Source organism: Chiloscyllium plagiosum, unplaced genomic scaffold, assembly GCF_037043375.1.
Source record: "Chiloscyllium plagiosum isolate Xiang-an unplaced genomic scaffold, Cpla_swu_hap1 HiC_scaffold_3, whole genome shotgun sequence".
Classification (NCBI taxonomy): Eukaryota; Metazoa; Chordata; class Chondrichthyes; order Orectolobiformes; family Hemiscylliidae; genus Chiloscyllium; species Chiloscyllium plagiosum.
Window position 1 is genome coordinate 133,788,196 of NW_028270141.1, and position 23,154 is coordinate 133,811,349.

At 38.4% G+C, this 23,154-nt stretch overlaps 2 protein-coding genes across 5 annotated transcripts in view; one reads left to right on the forward strand and one right to left on the reverse strand.

Annotated features, from left to right (window-relative positions):
* Positions 1-23,154, forward strand: part of babam2 (BRISC and BRCA1 A complex member 2) — a 213,064-nt gene that overhangs the window by 33,361 nt on the left and 156,549 nt on the right. For all 4 annotated transcript variants that reach the window (XM_043687222.2, XM_043687226.2, XM_043687224.2 and 1 more), the window contains exon 5: positions 18,459-18,653. In XM_043687222.2, coding sequence (XP_043543157.1) covers positions 18,459-18,653 — 195 coding nt within the window. The remainder of the gene's footprint in view (positions 1-18,458; positions 18,654-23,154) is intronic.
* LOC148151350 (uncharacterized) overlaps positions 1-23,154 on the reverse strand; it is a 187,918-nt gene that overhangs the window by 12,115 nt on the left and 152,649 nt on the right. The window lies entirely within an intron of this gene.

Sequence of the window (23,154 nt, forward strand, 5' to 3'; positions counted from 1 at the left end):
AGTTTTGCTCATGCTGGGTATCGGGTCCTTCGTTCTGGTGAGTTGTTGTCTGAGGGTGGCTGTTGGTTTGTGTGCTGTTATAAGTCCTAGTGGTCGCAGTAGTCTGGCTGTCATTTCAGAGATGTTCTTGATGTATGGTAGTGTGGCTAGTCCTTTGGGTTGCGGCATGTCCTCGTTCCGTTGTCTTTCTCTTAGGCATCTGTTGATGAAATTGCGTGGGTATCCGTTTTTGGCGAATACCTTGTACAGATGTTCCTTTTTCTCTTTTTGCAGTTCTGGTGTACTGCAGTGTGTTGTGGCCCTTTTGAATAGTGTCTTGATGCAACTTCGTTTGTGTGTGTTGGGGTGGTTGCTTTCATAGTTCAGGACTTGGTCTGTGTGTGTGGCTTTCCTGTATACCTTTGTGGTGAATTCTCCGTTCGGTGTTCTCTGTACTATCACGTCTAGGAATGGGAGTTGGTTATCCTTTTCTGATGCCAAATATTTTGTGTGCTGTTTTTTAAAAATGGTTTCTTGATTTGAGAGATCACATGCATTTCCTACAATACAACTGAAACCAATATTGCTGCTGTCCTTCATTTTCTGAGCTCTGTTAATTTCTTATTTATAGCAAACACAGTTTACAGTTTTGGTCCCCATATTTAAAAGTAATTACTGGCATTAGAGGATGCCCATGTCCCACAAATGAATTTAAAAGAAAAAGTAGTTCAAAAGAGATTCACTAGGCTGTTTCCTGGGATGAAGAGGTTGACTGACCAAGAACGACTAAGCAGATTATGCCTTTACTCATTAGAGTTTGATGGGGTAGGTGTGATCTTTATTGAAACTTGCAAAAATCTGATGGATCTTGAGAGTGTAGATGTTGAAGATGTTTCATGGGGGAGTCTTGAACTTGGAGACATGGTTACAGAATAAGGAGAAATCTATCTAAATCTGAAATGCAAAAGGAATTTCTTCTCGGAGGGTATTGAATCTCGGGAAGCTCATTTTGTGACTGGTTTCTTTTCAGATTTGGAGAAATTTACTTTTTAGTTCACTGTGTATGGAATGAAAAATTGTTACCTATGTTGTGATAATAATATGCTCCAATGAAATTTATTGTATTAGTTCAAATCCAGCCAGTAGCTCATGTTTCTGGATTTTTTGTGAATCAAGCAGGTCCAATTTTCAAATATTTCATGTGTGGTGAATCATTGCTCATGACAATGACTTTACTCAGCTGACATATTTGAAAGGCCAAATAAGGGAAGAAGTGACTGTATGAACATAGAACTATTGTTTTGCAAATATCAATCAAAGCTCCAATTCTAAGTAGTATTACTATACCATTGATACTACACAGGCAGGGACAATTATGGTATTTGCAAGGAACTAATGTAAACCATTTTGAACTTTCCAAGAAATGTTATTCTGTTTGGCAAGTTGATATTTAAACTGTGTAGTTTTGCATCATTTAAATTCAATGTTGCAAGCAATTTGCAAGATAATTTTACATAGCAATTTTATTCAGAGTTGATTATCTAATTTTTGTTTCTCTCCTTTTTATCCTTTTATTTGTGAAGCAATTGAAATAATGTTTTGAGCTCAAAATAGAAATTTCTAAAATAGAAATTTGTCAAGTACAGAAACTTGTTTGTCACAGAAATTCTGTATTGAATTTTTTTTTGAAATGCACAAAGATGCGGAAGGAAGATAATTGTGTATAGGGGTCACACTATGCTCAGCATCACCAACCCGCGAAATTATGGCAGTAGTGAGCAATATTAATTGCATATTTTACCTTGTCATACAGATTGCAGTATATTTGTGACACATATTGCTGAAAAGCCACAACAGTAGTTCAGCATTCTTAGTGATGCATCTTGGACCTCGTAGAAATTGCTGCCTAATAGTGCATATCACATATGCATAAATAAATGCATTTCATCTTTTAATGTTTACCAGTTTATATGTTTTGCCATCAAATAACAAGGCATTAAAATAAGGCATACATGATTTATATCTTTGATGGGAAGTCTTGAAATTTGTGTCCAGTCTCAACATTTTTAATATGGAAACAAAGGACTCTTTTCTACAAAAATAAAGAATTAAAGCAAAACCTTTTTGAGCCTGCTCAGCCATTTAGTGAGATTGTGGCTAATCTAGCTCAAAACCATTTTTATTGCACTATCCCTGTATTCCTTAATGACTTAATATGTAAATTTGTATTAATTTCAGTCTTGAAAGCATTCAAATACGGTGTTTCCAGGCTTCTGGGGCAGAGAATTCCAAATATCCATCAATTTCTGAGTGAAGGAATACCTTTTCATCTCAGTACTAAATGGCCAACACCTTATTCTGAGACTCTGTCCCCTGGTTCTAGACCCTCCCAGTCAGGGGAATAAACCTGCCTGTATATATCCTGTACAATATTTGTATGTTTGAAAGTGATCACCTCTACTGTGATCTCTGAAGAACAGAATCTAGTCTGTTTAATCTTTCCTCTACGGGCAAATCCTGCACCCCAGAAATTAGTTCAGTGTGTTAAGTGCACTCTCCTAGCATTGAGCAGATCTTTCCTTGAGTAAGGATATCGAAACTCCATGTGCTAGCCCAAAATGAGACTGACTGAGACTGCACAGAATGCAATAAGACTGTGTTATTCTTATAGTCAAATCTTCTTGAAGGCCAACATTCAATTTGCCTTTGTAATTGATTTCAGAATTAATGTTCATTGCGTTGTGTTCAAGGCTATGGAAATGCCTTTCAGGTTGAACATTTCCTAGCCCCTCATCATTGATTAAATACTCTGTATTTCTTTTTTCTTCTTCCCAAAGTAAATAACCTCACTTTCCTTCATATTGCATTCCATCTGTCCAATTTGGACCCATTGCTTTGCCTTTTCATGTCTTGATGCGTCTTTCCACCCACCTCTGAAATCTTACTTCCATCTAGTTTTGTGCCATGTGCAAACAACCTCTTTTTGGGAAATCCCTCAAGACAGAGGCAGATGTTCCTTCCCCACCTTGTGTTGTGGGGCCTAAAATAACTAAATGCTCTAAGACTTGACTTGCAAACCTTGTCAGAGCTGGACCGGTCTTTAAAGGGAGAGTCAGTTTTCTACAAACTCCTTCCTTTTTATGTTGGGCTAAGAATTCCTTTGAGTTACTACTGATGTATTGTTCTCAGTGAGGCTTTGTGGGTGTCTCTGAAGTATTTCCTCTGCCCTCCCCATAACTACTTGCTGTGAGGAAGTTTAGAGTGCAAGTTCAATTGTGCAATTTTGTCAGTCTGCCTATTACAATGATTAACCGTAACCCAGTGCCTCGATAATGCTGTATTTGGGCCTGAGAGGGGAAACTGATATTGGAGTGTGTGTCATGCTGGTGGATTTGCACAATTTTTGTGGAGACATCACTGGTGATATTTCAGGTGATTGCAGTGCATTGCTCACATCTTCAATGCATACAATAATGCTAGTAACATTGCTGAGTTATACACCATAGCTTGGCGCAGGTTTGCAAACTTGGAAGTTTGTGAATACCTGTGACCCAGACACTGATCCTTGCAGTAACCCGTTGTCACAGCCTGCCAACCTGAAAATGTACCTTATTCTTGGTTTCTAGAATCATCATCACAGAATCCCTATAGTGTGAAAACAGGGTATTTAGCCCAACAAGTCCACACCGACTCTCCGAAGAACAACCCACCCAAACTCATTCCCCTACCCTACAGCTGTACATTTGCCCCTGATTAATGCTGCCAACTTACACATCCCTGAACACTATGGGCAATTTAGCATTGCCAATTCACCTAACCTGCACATCTTTGGACTGCGAGAAGAAACCGGAATGCCCGGAAGAAACCCGCACAGACACTGGGAAATGAGCAAACTCCACATAGACAGTCACCCGAGGCTGTAATCAAACCTGGTTCACTGGCATTATGAGGCAGTAGTGCTAACCACTGAGCCATCGTGCCGCCCATTTTGTCCATTATCTGTTCTCAAACTTACTGTTATAAAAAAAATTGATCATATTATTTCACATGGTTCTAATGTTCTAACGAAAATATAATTTTAGTTTTTAGTTCTGTGAAGATATGACCTGGTTTATTCAAAGGATCAGAAAGTCAATCATCAAGTTCAAAAAAGCATATATGAGATGTCAGCTAAATGACCTTGAGAGAAAATTGTTGGAAGTGTTTGCTGACTTCATTTTTATGACCACTAGAGAGTGAGAAAAAAATAGAGCCAGAAGTAAGTTAATGCAAGGAGAAAAGGCTCATAACAGAGTAGAGGGTTATTAGCAGTCTACAGTTAGAACTGGAGATAAATTGAGGTGCTTAGATGTGTGGAGGAAGGGATGGCTTAATGGTGTTATCACGAGACTGTTTATCCAGAGACCCAGCTAAAGTTATAGGGACCTGTGTTCAAATCCTGCCATGGCAGATGGTGAAATTTGAATTCAATAAGTATCTGGTGTCTAATGATGACTGTGAAACTGGTGTTGATTGTCACAAAAATCCATCTGGTTCACTAATGTCCTTCAGGGAAGGAAACTGCCATTCTTACCTGGTCGAGCCGACATGTGACTCTGGACCCACAACAATATGGTTGATTCTTATTTGTTTGCTGGGCAATTAGGGATGAGTAGTAAATGCTGGTCTCGCCCGTGACATCCACATCATGTGAATGAATTCAAAAAAGAAATCAGTGAGAATAAAGTAGACTTTGGCAATATCAAAGAAGAAGACATCCTACAAGGCTATTGAAGACATGAGTTTAGCGAACCCATTGTAAGTAATTGAGCTGATTTAGCTTAGCTTGAATGAAAGCAAAACACGAGATGCTGGAAATCTGAGACAAAAACAAACTTCTGGAGAAACTCAGCAGGTCTGTCAGCATCTGTGGATAGAGAACCAGAGTTAATGTATGACTTCTCTTCATTCTATCAAGCCAGTTTGTGCATTGGATCAGACTTTTCCAATGTTGCTGTCAGCTGGGATCATCATAATGTCAGTATATCCCCACTGCAATTTAACGTATTCTAATTTTGTTTACTAACCTCTTTTTAGCGTGGGACATTATCAAAAGCTTTCTTATCCATTCTGCTAGTTACATAATCTTCTAAAACTTGCAATTAATTTGTTAATCATGAGTTCCCTTTCATAAATCTGTATTCACGCTACCCAATCTGAAAGGACCAAGAGCAGCAGATACATGGGAATACCACGACTTGCAAGTTCCTTTCCAAGCCACTCACCATTCCACTAACCTGGAAATATATTGCCATTCCTTCAGTGTCACTGGGTAAAAATTTTGGAATTGCACCAAACGGCATTGTGGGTTTATTTAAAGAATATGGACTGCAGCGATTCAAAAAGGCAGCGCCTCATCATCATCTCAAGGATAATTAGGAATGGGCAATGTACGCTGGCCCAGCCAGCGACACTACGGTTCAACAAGTGAATAAAAAGGATCAAATGATATTTATGCTTAGAGGCAGAAGATGTGACAGTGATATTGAATGAGAACTTTGCATCTGCCTTTACTCATAAGGAGATTCCACCTCTTCACAAAGCATGCTAGTATAACCAAAGTTTGGTTAGAGAGACATTGTCAAGATTTCAACTATTTCTACCTCCTTTAACATTGCCCACTTTCACTTCTGGCTCAGCTCATCAGCTGCTGAAATCCTCATTAATTTACCTTTAGTCTCAGCTATCTCATGAATTCCTGACTGGGACCTTGTTTCTTACCCTCTGCAAACTTGAGATTCTTCAGAATTCTGTCCGTATTTTAAATTGCACCAAGTCCCATTGCCCATTCACACCCATGGTTTGCTGACCTTCATTGGCTCAAAGTTGAGTAACGTTTTGATTTTCATCCTGGTTTCCTGCAAGGCCTTGTCCCTTTATAAACTCCTCCAGTGTCACAACTTTGAGACATCTGCACTCATCTGTTTCTGGCTTTGAGTCGAGTCAATTCTCAATTATACTTTCTCTACTATTAGTGGTTGTACCTTCAGTGCTTGGGCCCCAAGAAATACCCCTCTGTCTCTGTACCTTACTTTCCTCCTTTGTAAGACACTTAAAACCTACCTCTTATCAAGCTTTTGGTCTTTGGACCTCCTGTCTTTTTATGCGTCTCATTTTGATACTTTGCTTTAGAATGCTGCTCTGCATTTCCTTGGGCCATTTTATTCATGTGAAAGTTGCCACCTTGTTAAAACAAAAAGTTACTGAAAACACAACAAAGAATGCCAGAATGTCAATTTGATAGATAAATTGGGAAAGAAAGGCACAAGCAGGATTTTAAAATTTTTCTTCTGAATAAGTAATTGGTAAAATATCTCTGCATAAGACTAAAATTCAGTACATTAAGTTTATGAAGACAGGAACACTTTACCAAACAATGTGGGTGGGTGATGCAACATAATTAATTCTTGACACAGCAATAAGGTTTTATATTACCGAGATTAGTCAGCAACCACAGCAGCAATTGTTTCTGTTCCAGTCAACGAAACAATGGAATTCCTTTTTTGTAACCTATTGAGTGGTGTTGCATGATGGTTTTTTTTGGATGAAATGATGCTAGACAAGATGCTTATAATTTAGAATGATGTAATCTTCCAGGAATAGCGTTGACTGCCTTTCCCTGAAAGGGACAATGTCATTTTTGTTTCTTTAGATGCCCAGATTAACTGAGTGTAGTCGTTGGAGGTCAAAATGTGTGAAGACAGAAATTGGCTATTGCAAGTAGATTTGAGTGTCACAGTGTGTAGGCAGTAATGTGCTTTTGAAACCATCAAAAGACAATGGATTCATTGCACATTGGCAACAGTTATGTATATATTATGGTAAAACAGTATCCTATGTTTAAAATAAACTAAGAAAAGATCAAAATAACTGAGTATCCTTGAATAAACAGATTTATTGTGCTTACTTTCTTTTTGAGTGATTTGTCAGTGTTTGCATTGATGGGAATTCAGTACCATTTTGAAACTCTTCAGATACTGAAGCAATTCATGTCCAAATGCAGCGTCCTGGGGGTTACCATTGACCAGAAACTACAATAGATACAAGAGCAGGTCAGAGGCTAGGAATCTTGCCACAAATAATTGCCCCCCACTCCACTCCCTGGATTCCCAAAGCCTATTTGCAGTCTACAGGTCACAGGTCAGTAATGTGATGAAATACTCCCCACCTGCCTGGATGAGTGCAGTTCAAAAAACACTCGAGCGTGATACCATCCAGGACAAGCTATTCATTTGATAGGCACCATGTCTCCAAGTGCTCACCTTTTCCCCGCTGCACATAAATCAGTATAAACCATTCAGCTTCGTGTGCCCTCTTTCTTGCCCCATCCTTTCATCCCTGCTCCATCATTCCTCTGTACTTGTACTTTCCTTGCAATTGTGAAAATCTGTCCATATCTAGAGCTTTCAGCATTTCTCAATCCTACAAGGCTCCCATTTTTTGCAACCTCATACCTTTTTTGTTTTTCTTACCTTCCTTTTGCTTTATCACGGTTGTTTTTCCAATCCTCTCTCTTCAATCTCTTTCTCTCTGATTTCCTCTCCTTGTCAATACCTCTCTCACTTTCACCATCACATGGAAAGCAGCACAATTATTCTTCCACCTTTTAAGCCTGTTTGACTTGTGTACTGATTTTGAGGTTGACTCTCAGTGCAACATCACATTATATAAATTTCGTGGTGAGTAATTTGCAGAGACAATAGTCATTCCTCAAAAAAATTCAGACTTTTGTACATTTAGTCTAGTTCAATTGAATCCGGAGAAGAACAATAGACAATAAAGCTAAAACTGGGTTTGTGCCATCAAATCCACTTTCCTGTTTGTATTGTTGGAACATTTAAAAGTATGGACTGGTAAAATTAAAAACAAATTTTCTGACACCAAATTTGACACATTTTTAGACATTTGACAACTATGATATTTAATCTTCACATTGAGAGATGGGTGTCATAAAGATCATTGCTTAATCAAGCTGAAGATACCAAACTATTAATAGACTTAAAGGTGGAATTAGAGCACGGATTAGTCATCAGAAATCAACTGTTAACCAACTATCATGAAAATGTGCCTGATTGCACAAATGCGCTCCTGCAATGCCTACATGGCAATATATTCAACTTAACTGGAGAAAGACCAAGAAATTCCAGTGTATGGAAGATTAGTTTCTGTCAATTGCTTAGTTTTTGTCATTATGGCTCTGTTAAATATGGGACGATTTGGCTTTGAAGATTTGACCATTTCGCATTAACAACTGAGAAATGCACCTCTACTGAACAATCGTTATACTCTATTATCTTTATGACTTAAAGCCAGTTAACTTTTTATAAAGTGTCACTAGAATAGAAAAGTCCAATTGCACAGAATATATGGTGTGTATGACCAGGTAGTTGATATTAGTAGCATTGTTTGATAATACGTGTGAATTGCCCTTTGATTAGATTTATGAGATATGTTCACTGGAGACAACAGGGCATCAACTTCGCATCTTTTTTTGAAAAATGTCATCTCTGATAGTTCAACACTCCCTCAAGATTATACTAAAGTCCTCACCTGGATTTTAGATATCTATAACTACTAGATTATTCTGAAAAGGGATGACATGAACCCACAATCTTCTCATTAGAGAAAATTGCTATATCTGGACCAAAGCTGACCATTTCGTACACAGAACTCTTGAAGCCAGAAAACAGGAGACACTTCTGGTCAATTAATATGGCCTGATTTTGAACCAAGTTCCAAGGGTAAAGTGACCAACATGTAAAATGCACTCCCAGTCTGATACCCCCAAAACGTTTTTAAAAGCCTGTAATGATGTTAACAGATTGTGTCACAACTTACTGAGGTAGCACACTGGAAAATGAGCTCCAATATTCCTGGAGTCATCATGAAAGAAATACATAAAGTCCCCAAACTACTTGATTTACAGAATCCATTTAAATCGCAAGCACGAACCAGTTTTCGTTACTTAACCAGAAATAACTTACTTTATTACAGGTAACCAATTAAATTAATTCACACAAATTAAAACCCTCTAAACCCCTTATAAATTCTCCATTACATACACACTGACAAACATAAACAGGATTTTAAAAAAAGCACATGGGCAGAGGGAAAACAGTTCTGTAATCTTTGTTCTCCAGATATGTTAGGTTGGTTCTTGCTGATCCAAATGCTTCTTCTTGACCTTTTATTGGAATGTTTCCACTATTTTACAAAAGGCACAGAATGTTTCAATTCAGAAAAGTCTCTGACTTTTCCAATTCATGGTCACAACTTGCACCATCTGAAGGAATGATAAGCTTGTTTGCTTCTGGTTTAAAGTAGTTTACTGTAGAGAACTAAGAGTGAGTTTTCTCTTGTCTAACTTGTCAATGTCTTGCTCACAGCCCAAACTGTTCAGTGAACAATTTTATTGTTGACGGCCTGATAAACCTCATGGTTATTTTTGAAGAGACAGCTAAGGTAGTAGACGGGAATATGTATGGATCCTATTTATAGGATCTGGACTGAATGGACTGAAGTGGCAGATGGAGTTTAATTCAGATAAAGGCAAGGTGCTGTATTTTGGGAAAGCAAAGCTTAGCAGGACTTATACACTTAATGGTAAGGTCCTAGGGAGTGTTGCTGAACAAAGAGACCTTGGAGTGCAGGTTCATAGCGCCTTGAAAGTGGAGTCGCAGGTAGATAGGATAGTGAAGAAGGCTTTTGGTACAGGGGTTGGGAGGTCATGTTGCAGCTGTACAGGACATTGGTTAGGCCACTGTTGGAATATTGCTTGCAATTCTGGTGGTTTTCCTATCGGAAAGATGTTGTGAAACTTGAAAGGGTTCAGAAAAGATTTACAAGGATGTTGCCAGGGTTAGAGGATTTGAGCTATAGGAGAGGCTGAACAGGCTGAGGCTGTTTTCCCTGGAGTGTCGGAGGCTGAGGGGTGACCTTATAGAGGTTTACAAAATCATGAGGGGCATGGATAGGGTAAATAGACAAAGTCTTTTCCCTGGGGTCGAGGAGTCCAGAACTAGAGGGCATAGGTTTCGGGTGAGAGGAGAAAGATATAAAAGAGGCCTAAGGGGCAACTTTTTCATGCAGAGGGTGGTACGTGTATGGAATGAGCTGCCAGAGGAAGTGGTGGCGGCTGGTACAATTGCAACATTTAAGAGGCATTTGGATGGGTATATGAATAGGAAGGGTTTGGAGGGATATGGGCCGGGTGCTGGCAGGTGGGACTAGATTGGGTTGGGATATATGGACAGGTTGGACCAAAAGGTCAGTTTCCATGCTGTACATCTCTGACTCTATATGGACTTCCTGAAGGCATTTTATAAAGTCCCACATAAGAGACTGTTAACAAAGGTAGAAACGCAAGGAATTGACAGCAAGTTACTGACATGGGTAGGAAAATGGTAGAGTGGCAGATGACAAAAAGTAGAGATAATGTGTAGAGTTGGTGACCAGTGGTGTCCAAAAGGATCTGTGTTAGGGTGTCAGTTATTCATTATTTATTAACTACTTGGATAATGCATGGAACGTCATTTATCCAAATTTACTGATGACATAATTAGGCTGCATTACGGACAGTGTAGGTGACAGCATAAAATTACAAAGGCATATTGATACACAAGGTGAAAGGGCAAAACTGTGGCAGGTGGATTTCAATGTAAGAAATCATAAGGTTATTCATTTTGGGCTGAAAAACCATAGATCAGTGTACTTTTCAGATGGCATGAAGCTAAATATAGTGGATGTTCAAAGAGACTTGGGGATTCAGGTGCACAGATTTTTAAATTGCCACCAGTTGGTGCAGAACATTATGAAGGCGACTTATGGAATGCTATATATCTAGAGGACTGAAAAATAAGGATGCCAAAGTTAAGCTGTAGCTACACCCACTTGGAATACTGTGAGCAAATCTGGGCACACCACCTTAGGAAGGTTATATTTGCCTTTGAGGGAGTACAACATAGGTTTACAAGAATGATACCTAGACTGCAGAAGTTAAGTTATGAATTTAGAAGGCTAAAGGGTGAACTGACCAAGGTCTTAAAGAGTACGCTTGCCTTTATTGGTCAGTTGGGAGTCTTTGATTTGGGAGGTCATATTGCAGCTGTACAGGACATTGGTTATGTTATGTTTGCAATACTGTGTTCAGTTCTGGTCTCCCTGCTATAGGAAAGCTGTTGTGAAACTTGAAAGGGTGCAGAAACTATTAGCAAGCATTTTGCAGGGTTGGAGGGTTTGAGCTCTGGGAAGAGGCTGAATAGGCTGGGGCTATTTTCCCTGGAGCATTAGAGGCTGAGGGGTGACCTCCCTGATAGAGGTTTATAAAATCATGAGGGCATGATAGGGTGAATTGCCAAAGCCTTTTCCTGTATAGGAGAGTCCAAAATTAGAAGGCATAGATTTAATATGAGAGGGAAATGTTTTGAAAGGGACGTAAGGCACAGCTTTTCCAAGCAGAGGATCATACATGTATGAAATGAGCTGCCTGAGTCGATAATAGAGGCTGGTGGAAAAACAACATTTAAAAAGCGTTTGGATAGGTGTATGAATAGGGAACGTTTAGAGAGATGTGGGCTAAATGATGGCATATGGGACTAAGTTAATTTAGAATATCTGGCTGGCATAGATGAGTTAGAAACAAAGGCTCTGTTTCCATGCTGTACATTGCTATGCCAATATTAAAAGGAAAAAGCAGAGGAGATAATAATAAATATTTCCACTGTTGGCAATCCAAGAACTAGGAGGCATAGTCTGAGAATTTGGGCTAGATCATTCAGGAGAGATGTTAGGAAGCACTTTTACACACAAAGGGTCGAACAGGTTTGGAACTCTCATCCATTAACAGCAGTGGATGCTGGATCAGTTGTTAACTTTAAATTTGGGATAGATAAACTTTTGTTGAGCAAAGATATTAAGACGTTTAGGCCAAAACCAGTTAGGAGTTAGGTCACAGATCATCCATGATCTCATTGAATGCTGGAATAGACTCTAGGGCTGAATGGCCTACTCCTGTTTCTTTGTTCCAGAGGACCTTTGTCTTTGGTAATTGGTCCCTAGTTCATAAACCTGCGAAATATGCAGTTATCCACGTAAATTCCTGGGTTTCATAACAGTTCTCACTCATTTCAGTTTATTGTTTCAAAAAGCAAAGCACCCAAAAATGTGATCTTTACACTGGCATTTTTATATCATTTTCTTCTTGGCACGTAAAGATGCATTCTGAGATTAGAGTTCATCCAGGGTAAAATGTTTTGAAAATATTCTTTCTTTTATCCCAAAAACTATACACACCAAAGAGTTATTGCCTGTTTCAGAAAGTTTCAATGCACTCTGTTTTTAGAAAGTTCTTGGTCTCTGACTGTTTTCCTAACCGCAGCAAAGATCAGCCAAGATTAATTGTGATGGGACAATGGGAGGAGAGATGTTGAATGAAAATGAATGATCATCTGCACAAAGCAGAAAATCCACAATGAAAGTTAAAGCTGGTGCAATGACTGCTTAATTAAATAAGGTTGATGGATAAACAGTTGGTGGAGTTGGTGATCAATCATCTTAATCCAAAACTATGATTTACAAATAAAGATCATGAGTTAAGGGCTCAGTGATGAGGCATATCAATTTAAAAGTTTCAGCCAGGATCAAAGAGTCCCAAATTGTCTCAGCATTCACAACATTTGTAAATTGTCTCATGCAATTAATACAATTGAAGAATCACTAAACAATAATCTTTAAATTCTGGAACTTTTGGTAAATGAACTCTCTAAGAAATCTATTTCAGTCATTTTTATTTTGAATAAAAGACCTAGAAGATACCAGGAGAAGGAAATTGGATAATACTTGACAAGGAAAATATTGTGATGGGTAAAGAAAATAACTGAATTGCAATTTCAGTGAGCCAACAAGTACAATGGGTTAAGGGCCAATGCTGTATAATTGTGATTTTCAGCTTAAATCAGTTCTGTCCTGTACTGCACGTTATGCAATGAAACAAATGATTCAATCCTTTTGGAGAAGTTTCTCCCTCCCTTGAAATGCGTAAGCCCTCCTGCATTGCGCACATTACATTATTGATTGGCTGCTTTACTTGGTGTAGTGACTAATTGTGAACCACAATCCATGATGTTCCATGTAGCAATTTATCATTTTGAAGTAGCACATTTACAATCTCCACTATCACTCATTATTAAACATTCACGTCGCTAGCTTTTTTAAATCAATCGTACAGAATTTATCGTATAAGCGATACCTATACGTAAGTTATTCTGTATGACTAACCTCTTCTAACTTAACCACACCAGTTGAAGTGTGTCTGTTTACTCACTGGAAAACCACATTCCTAGTAGTTTCAGTTTCAATAGAACTGATAGTAACTAATTACTAATCACTGAACAGCACAGTGGTGAAATCATCCTTCAATTTTGCTCTCATTTTCTACTTATAACATTTCCCTTTTGAACAGGAAATAGTCGACATGAAATTTTCTTTGACCATCCTCCTGTCTCCCAGCACCTCCATCACTTCCATCACCAAATAAATATCTAATGTTGTGCTCTACATGTCATGTATGTGCTTGAAAAGTGCACTGTTGTTTATAGATTGTACAAAATACCGTGTTGTGGTCTGGATCCATAGACAGCAATTTTCGAATCGAACTAGATATTGCATACTAAAATTTGTTACTGTTTGGAAGTGTTTTTGTCATTGAGATTAAGGTCCAGGAGGATTACATTAAGATTTATGAAAACCTGAGACTGGAATGTTTGACCCACTGTTTCATTATCTGACCTAAATTTGCATCCCACGAATCAGAATGTTCAAATTATTTTAAGAGTGTATCTCTGAATACATTTTTTTTTAAGTGTAAAAATAGCTTGTGAAATAGAAGATTAATACTAATGTTTAGAAGGGTCACAGGACTCTGAATGTTCACTTTTTTTTCTTCACTGATGCTGCCATACATGAGTTTTTCTAGAAATTTGTTTTTGTTTGTCTCAGGCCAAATTTGAATAATTTATTCTGTGATTTGGGACAGGAGGATGTGACTGCAAGTGAGGCAGGTATAGGGACTCTGGGTAGGATTCAAGAAGCCTTGACCTCTACAATTGTCCATTAGCTACAAGGTTTTTGTAAGCTGTGTGGACAAGAGTGAGAACTGCAGGGAGGCTGAATGAACAACCAAAGCACCTTGCTACGTGAGCTTCAAGTGGGGGAGATAGGAGAATAAGAATGTTGTTGTGCAAGCGGACAGTATAGTAGAAAAGATACTGTTCTCGCTAATGTCAAAGTAGGACATTAAGAGCTTCTTTACATATTTTAAAAGGAGGAGAGAGTGCGAAGTGAATATAGACCCCTTAGAAAATGAGGTTGTGAAAATAATAATGGGAGATCAAGAAATGGCAGAAGAGTTGAATAAATATTTTGTATCAATCTTCATGGTAGAAAAGACCATCTTTCAAAAAAGAGAGAAAAATGTGGAGCAGAAATAAATGCATTAACTTTTACTAGAGAAGACGTGCCAGAGAAATTAATGGGGGCTAAAGGCCAATATATCACTTGGCTCTTGTGGAATGTGTCCTGGGATATTAAAGAAAGTAATTATACCAGTAGGAGGTGCACTGGTAGGAATTTTCCAAAATCCTTAGATTCTGGAAAAGTCCCAGAGAATCTGAAAACTACCTGTAACACACACATTGAAAAAGAAAGAGGACAGAAACAGGTAACTACAAGCTACAAAAAAAATCCTGGAGGAATTCAGCAGGTCTAGTAGCATCTTCAGAGAGCAAAACAGGTAACAATTCGAGTCCAGTGGCCCTTTGTCAAACCCTTGTTTGATTTCCAGCATCTGTTGTTTTTTTTTAAACTACACGTCAGTAGGCTGAATGTATGTCATTGGGAAAATGTTCAAATCTATTACAAGAAATGTAATAGCAGATCCTTTAGAAATAGATTATATAACCAGTTAGAGCCAGCATGTTTTCATGAAGGGGAAATCATACTTAACAAATTTACTAGAAAGTTTTGAGAAGGTAATAAGCAGGATAGATAAAGGGGAGCCAGTAAATGTAATGCATTTGGATTTCCAGAGGGCATTCAATAATGTACTGCATTGAAGGCTATTTAATAAGATAAGAGCACATGTTATTGGGCATAATATATTAGCATAACTAAAGGATTGGCGAGCTAACAGATGATACTGTGTTGGATTGAAGTGGGCAGTTTCAGATTGATAACCTCGGGATCAGTATTGTAGCCACAATTATTTCCAATCTGTACACATTAGTTGAGAAAAAGTCACATCTCATTTGTGGATGACGAAATAAATGTTGAGAAGGCAAGGGTAAGGATGGCCTGAAGAGTCTGCAAAGGGCTACATGAGTGGGAAATAATTTGGCAGGTGGAATATATTGTGGGAAGCTGCGGGGTTATGCAATTTGGCAGGAAGAATACAGAAGCTGAACATTATTCAAATGGAGATAGATTGCAGAGCTGTAGCACAGAGGGATTTGGGGATCATCGTGCACAAATCACAAAAATCAAGTATAAAAGTTCAGCAGGAAATGAAGAAAGTACATGAAATATTGGCCTTTATTTCACAGATGTTTTAAAGGAACATTGTCACAGTTTTTTCCTCACAGATGATATGGAAAGCATAAAACTAAATTTATGGATGAAGCTTGTTTTCTTTTTAAAAATTGATTGGGTTAGATTTTATATCACTGCCATTTCACAACCAAAGGTATCAATCTTTAATGGCTGGTATTTGTAAATCAACATGTTTAAGACATGGAGAGAGACAGCCAAACCAAGGCAAATTTCTACTTCTATATTTGCAGCACAGTAAAAGCCTTCAAAGACTCTCAAAATTAGTTCAATTATTTCCATATCAGACTTTTGAATAACTAATTCCAGACACTACTTCGTAACTTAAATAAAAGACTTCGCAATTTATTAACAATATAGTAATTTTAGCAGATTAAAATTAAACAACAAAGTAATTAGTTAAGGTCTATGCTTTAAATCTAAATCTTTGTTTTCAGCCTCATTCACATAATAAACACCAGAGAGAAGAACAGTTGTGGGATGAGAAAAAGAAAATAACAAAACTGGCTGGCTTACTTAATTGGTTTTGAAGATGAGGGTTGTTCAACAGGCAAAGTTGATGGTTTCTTGATTGTTTTTCTTAAGATGTCAATCAGGGTCACCTTCACAGTTCACTCGAATAAAGGCAGTATTACTTATAACTTAGCTCTTAAAGTTTTGGAGAATAGAAAACTGCTTGTTGGAAGTTAAGCTGGGAGCTGTCAAATCTTCATGCTCATCAACAAAAAACTCAGTCCATAACTCGGTTCAGTTCTGACCACTCCATGACTGACTAACCATCTCCTCCAGGAGATCCTAAATCCCAATCAACATCTGCTTGAGCATAAGGTCTTTTCTGGAACCAATTCCCAGGTTGTGACCTCATTAATAGCCAACTTCTGCTACCTATTGAAACGTAATGCTCTTCCCTGGTGACAAATCATCTAAAGAACTTGTTGGTCAGGGATCAAACTGCAATTAACTTTCAGGTCTGATCGTATGAATAAACAAAAGCTTGTTTGGTCTGATTCTCTTTTAACACAAGCTGTTCCCTACGGCCCAAAGGTCACAGCTCAAAGTTTCTAGTTCAAAACCAGAATTGTTCAGAGAATAAAATAAAAATAATGAACAATCAGTGAAGGCTCACACAATAGTTATTTCTGCTAAAATGCAACTATGACAGGTATTTCATCACTACACTTTTTCAGATTTTATTTGAATGGAGTTACGTCCAGTCTTCAGAAATAGTACACCATATTGCTTTGAGGGAAACCAGGACTTTGGGTGGCTAATTGCTTGGAAGCTTACTGGGCACTTAGAGTTTGTCAGCTTCTGTTAAGGTAAAAACAGAAATATTTCTGTATCAGCTGGTGCTGATTTATGAATGGAATTGAAATATTGTGTATTTTTACATCCGTATTATTGCAATCAAAATCTTTACAGGATTTTGCATAGGTAGTTCAATGTAGGCTGTACCAAGGTTAATCATTTTATTCAGGCCAGACCTATGTAAATACATCTTGAAATAATATGATGATGCTAACCTTAAAAATAATTTTGCATATCATCCATATGACTAATTGCTAATGCTGAAATTATAATCCAAAAGTACAGTAATGCATTTCAGAGAATTTCTTCTGAACAAGCACTGAATAGTAGGGGTAAAATCATACCGATTGAAATGTGATGAAATTTGCCTAAATTTCTGCATGTACAAATAATTGCTCAAATGATTTATGAAAATGCCTGTCTGTGAAGGATTTGAATGACAAAAACTATTACTGTTCGTAAATTCTTAATAAAAACTTTCTGCAAACTTATCTTGCTTTTAAAAATATTGCCCACCTCATGATCTGCACATTCTAATTGATTATTCAAGTTTCAGGTTCCAAAACATCATCATAATGAATTTGGATAAGTTTTTCCTTTTCAAGTACATTGCAAGGCTGTGGGAGAATGAAGCTAATTGAATATCTCTTTGTGATGGCCTCTGATTAGAGCTTGAAGGTTCAGTGTACAGAGTTTAAGGTGACACTTTTTTCTAGTCAGACTTTTATTCAAGCTCACCTATCACAAAACTCAAACTCATTGATTACTTGTTTTTTTTTTGGTAAAACAACCTGTTCAGTCAGGGGCTTGAACCCAATCTTGCTGGCTCACTGCTACTGTCACAAGACCCTCTTGTTTCCAGTATAAATATTTTTAATCAAACCTGATCCAATATGTTTCAATACATGCTGGGGCAGGTGAGATTTTAACACTGACCTTCTGGCCCAGAGAGAGGGACACTACCACTGTGCCACCAGAGCACTTGTTCCCAGTAAAAATTAAATTCTTGCACTATTATCACATAAATACGTAATCACCACTTATTACCTAGTTTCATTTGACATCCCTGCCCAGCAGACTGTACAACTGATAATAGCTCTTTTCTGTGTTATGAGATTCTGTATAGTTTTCCACAATCGAATTATGCAGCCAGCTGCAGATATGAGTTCTCCTAAGAATAAACTAGTCTTTTAGGGACATGCCAGTCAAATGTTGGGTGTGTAAACATGCTGCCAGAGTGAGATGACTAAGCCTGTACAATTGTACCACAGTTTCTATATTGCACAGTAGAATTTAGTAGGCCCTCCAGAACTCTGGCATCAAATACAGATGTGAGAATGGGGTAGAGCATTGCATCTTCATGCCAGCAACAAAAATGTTTAGTAAAGTAAAAGCACCTGTGAATGGAAACGCATGGTGTGGTCTTAATCCAATACAAGTGTTTGAAATGAATTTGTGTTGAGGTCTACAGAGAGTTCCAAAACACTAATCCAAATGTTTTTTTCTGTCTCTGTTTTTGCCACAATGTGCAGCATCTGAATGACTGGAACTCCCAGAATCCAGACTGTCTTCTGCTTGTAATTAAGGAACTGGTGCAACAGTACCACAAATACCAGTGTGATCGACTCCATGAGAGCTCACGTCTTATGTTTGAATATACAGCACTGCAGGAGGGGCCTGAATTTGGAGACAACATGGAAATCTATGCAGGAAGAAAGAATAACTGGGTAAATTCGTTGTTTAATAGGCATTAAAAAGGAAATAACTTTGTTTCCAATAGTACAACAGTAATTGGAGGACTACAGTATCATTTCTTTAACACTGTTTAGGTCTATGTCTTGTCCATCTCAAAATTCTGTTTTGTTTTGAAGTTACTTTTTTTAATGTAAAAGTATTACTTTATTTTATTCATTTATGGCATGTATTCATTACTGGCAAGGCCAGTATTTATTGACCATCCCTTATTGTCTGGAGGTCAGTTAAGAATCAATTACATTGCTTTGGGTCTGGAGTCATGAGCAGGCCAGACCTTGAGGATAGCAGATTTTCTTCCTAAAGGACATTAGAACAGAATAGATTTTTACCACAATCAACAGTGATTGCCTGATTGCCATTAGGCAAACTTTTGCTGACAGATATTATGTTAAACTCAAATGTCACTTTCTGCTATGGAGGGATTCAACCCACATCCTAAAAACATTAATGCGGAGCTTTGAATTACTATCCCTGTGACAGTACCACTAGGCTGATGCCTCCCATATTTCGCCAGTATTTAATAGTGAAGGGTGTTTTGCTGCTGACTTAGGAGAATGTTAAATATATCAACCTCGTCATAACAAAAAGACTAGAAAGAAATCCTCACACCAAAGTATTGTTATTATTTATAGTATTTGTCATATTTGAGATTGACAAACATATTAAAGCTATTTATAATTTGAAATATGTTTGATAAAGTATATCTGATAATGTCAAAGATACAATGATTTTTGCTCAGCCTCCTGTGGTACTTTGATAACAAATACACCATCAATATCAGGTGTAAATATTTTTGGCAAAATTGAAATTGCTGGACAATTATTCGATTCTTTTTCTGATTGTTTCAGATTTCCAGCATTTGCAGATCTTTGTTTTATTTGGTAAATATTTTTAGAGTATGTATCTTGTTTGGGAAGCACAGTCTACTATTTGACATCATTCAGTGATACAATTGATGACAGTATTTCGGAGTGGCAGAGAGATCTGTATTTGGAAGTGTGAAAAAGATAACTTACATTTAATTACATGTAGGAAGTGAACTGTTATGCAGTGGTCATTTGGGTAGGGAAAAATTAACTGCACTGCTTTTTCCAGAATGGCAAGCATCTTTGGGAGCATTGTTACTTCTACAGCCATCCAGGCAAGTAGAGTGTAGTTTATGGACCAAATCAATCCTCCTCAAAATATATCAAGAAGATAGTCTCGACGCTAACTACTTCTTATTTTAAAGGCAAGTGGCAGGTGTTGCATTCCAGCTGCAATTCAATTGGTCAAATTCCCAGTCTTGAAGCAAAATGCACTTCATTCTTCCCCTATAGTTAAAATACAACAAAAGGAATAAGAAATTGGAATAACAACTCTATTGGAAAACTAAACAGCAACTATTCCAATGTGGTAACATCCCATAAACAGACCCTTGGCAAATTCGGTAAAATAGACTGTCTTACATGCAATTCTCCATTCCAGGAAAAGCATCAAGAGAAAACGGTGTGTGTGGAGCATCGACACACCAGCAACTGCTAATGAAAAACCAAAACTAAATATGGGAGCTTGACCTCACTGACACAGGCAGTGTTCCGACTTTAAAAAAAGAGAACTCAAGATGTTTACCTTATTGGGTTAAAATAGCTTGATACCTGTCTTAAAATCACTCTTCAAAAAAAAAGATATAATGCATCTCTTAAAGCAATAGTATTGTCACATTAGTATCTTCCACTCCCAATCTGCGCTTCACGCGTCAGTGCATTTACAAAAGCTTTGGCTGTTCGGATAAAGGCAAAATACTGCAAATGCTGGAAAACTGAGACAAACCGAAAGAATGTAGATAAACTTAACAGGTTTGGCAGCATCTGTGGAGAGAGAAACCAATACAGTTTTGAATCTGATATGACTGTTTTTCAGATCTGAAACCAGCACACACAATGTGGGAGAAACGAAGCAGGCAAAACTTTACTTAGTTCTGAAAAAGAGTCACACCGGACCCAAAACGTTAATTCTGTCCACAGATGTTGAGTATCAGAGGTTGAGCAATTCACTGGGCAGGTTGGAAGTGAGTTTAGAAGACTGGGAATGCCAGAAATGGAGGTGGAAATGATGGGCAGGGCAGTACAGAAAATTTTAGATATGAAAAGTTCTTTGACTTCCCAGCTTTGGTATCTGCAGTTGTATAGATTTAGATTATTTGATTAGGAAGAATGACAACTCGAGAAACACTAACTGTGCATGGATATATATTACAGAAATGTATGTTCTGTAACTTTTTCCCCTTCCTCATGCCTTGAGGCAAACAATGTACATGCTTTTGACCATTTTTATATCTATTCCTGGAACTGGCCACTAGCCTGCTGTCAGTAGCCGCAGCTTGAGGGACACTATGTCACGTAAAGCATAGCTGATTGTGAAATTCTCCTGCTCTAATTACCTGCCATAGGCATGTTAGAAGGATTTATAGTTTGATAGTTAACTTGTTTGGTCACCTTATGAATGCAACTTCCATGGTCATACAGTCCTGAAATAAGATGTAAACTTTTAAGCTTCTGTCACAAGAGCTTCCATCAATGTTGGTGTTTGTGCTCCACTCCAGCCCTTTCCCATCTTTTCTCCTCTCAATCTGCCATCATAACTGTCTAAGCCCTTAGCCCTCATTATTTTTCACTTAAATGTATTTATAATAGTCAATCAAATCATTTCCTGTGCGAGAGACTTCCACATTCTTACTATTTTTTGGTCAAGAAGTTTCTTCTAATTTCTTATTAAATTTCTTGATGACTGGTCTACATTAATATCCTCTAGATTTTATCTTTTGCATAAGAGGAAACTTTCTGTGTCCACTCCAACAAACCTTTTCATAGTTTTAAAAAGCTTTGTTAGGTCATCTGTCAGCAGTTTTCTGCAAGAGAGAGTCCCAGCTTCTTGACCCTTTCTTAATAAACATGTATCTCCATGCATTTCTGTTATTATCTTTGTAGATTTTCTCTACAAGCTCTATATTCTTTGTAAAATATGGTGATAAGGCAGACAAGGTCATGAAGTTGCAGCAGGCATTCTTTGCCTCCTCACTTCGATACTGCAGTGGGATACCATCTGCTGCCTTGGTTTTCTTAAGCTGGTAGACAGCCTTCTCTACTTCATGCAGGCCTGGGGTGTTCCTGAGCTGGCAGCATGTGGCATGCTGTGAGATTCAGTCAAGGAGGCTCAGATTGACAGCAGAGTCCTGATTGAGGAGGTTTCAGATCTGCTACCCCAGCGTTGTTTGATGGCTGCTTTGTCCTTGGTAAGAGTCACTCTATTCTTAGCCAGCATTGGGTTGGGGCCTGGGGTGTTTGGGCTGTCAGAAATCTTAACAGTCAAGAAGAAATCCTGCACATTATGGTTGTTAGCCATTCGTTGGACCTCCAGTGCTTTCTCCTTTCACCATCTGTTCTGTGTGTCTACGGTTCATTACTGGACCTCGGCCTTCAATTGCCTGTATGTTGTCTTTTTCTCTTCTGATTGTGGTAGCTATTTTGCTGTCAGAAATGCCAACCTTTATCAGCTTTTGTCTCCCCTGATCATTCTCATCAAAAGAATCTTGGTTGTTTCCTGGTTAAGTGACCAACCGAGCTTTTGCAGACATTGATGGAATATCTCCGCATCCAGTGAGCTATTGCAGCCTTCAGTCACCTAAGGAAAAGGGTATCCAAGGGCCACAACATCAGAACCAACATCAAGATCATGGTTTACAGAGGTTTGCTGGTTCCCACTTTTCTATGTGACTCTGAGACATGGACTGTCTGCACCAACGCTGCCTATGTAAGATCCTGTGAATCACAGGGAAGACGCACCAACACCATCGTCCTTGAATAGGCCAACATCCCCAGGATTAAGGCACTGACCATCCGTGACTAGCTATAATGGGCTGGGCACACTGTCTGCATGACCAACACGAGACTCCCCAAGCAGGCACTCTACTCCCAGCTCCAAATGGCAGGTGAGCCCCAGGTGCACAGAGGAAATGTTTCAGTGGTAACTTCAAGGCCTCGCTGGTGAAGTGCGGCATTCCAATTGACACCTGAGAATCACTGGCCCAAGACCATCCAAAGTGGAGGAGGAGCATCCAGGAAGACATCGAGCATCTTGAGAATTGCCATTGGGAGAAAGCAGAAGCCAAGTGGTAACGGTGAAAGGAGTGCACTACCATACCAATGCCCTACCAACCCCTTCCTGCAATTACATTCTGTCCCAAGTGTGGCAGAGTCTGCGGAAGCTGCGTCAGAGTGTGCAGCCACATACGGACTCACTCAGAGTGCAAGAGAATCACCCTCGTCTGCGAGGGACCACCAGTGATGATGATGAAAATAAGGTGACCAGAATTGCAGACAGTGCTTCAAGTCTGAGTTAATAAAGGTTTGATACAGCTCTTAAAAGTGGCTGTGGCTATGTGACAAGTAAGGTGTGACAAATCCAACATTGAAGTCTCATCACAGTGCCATC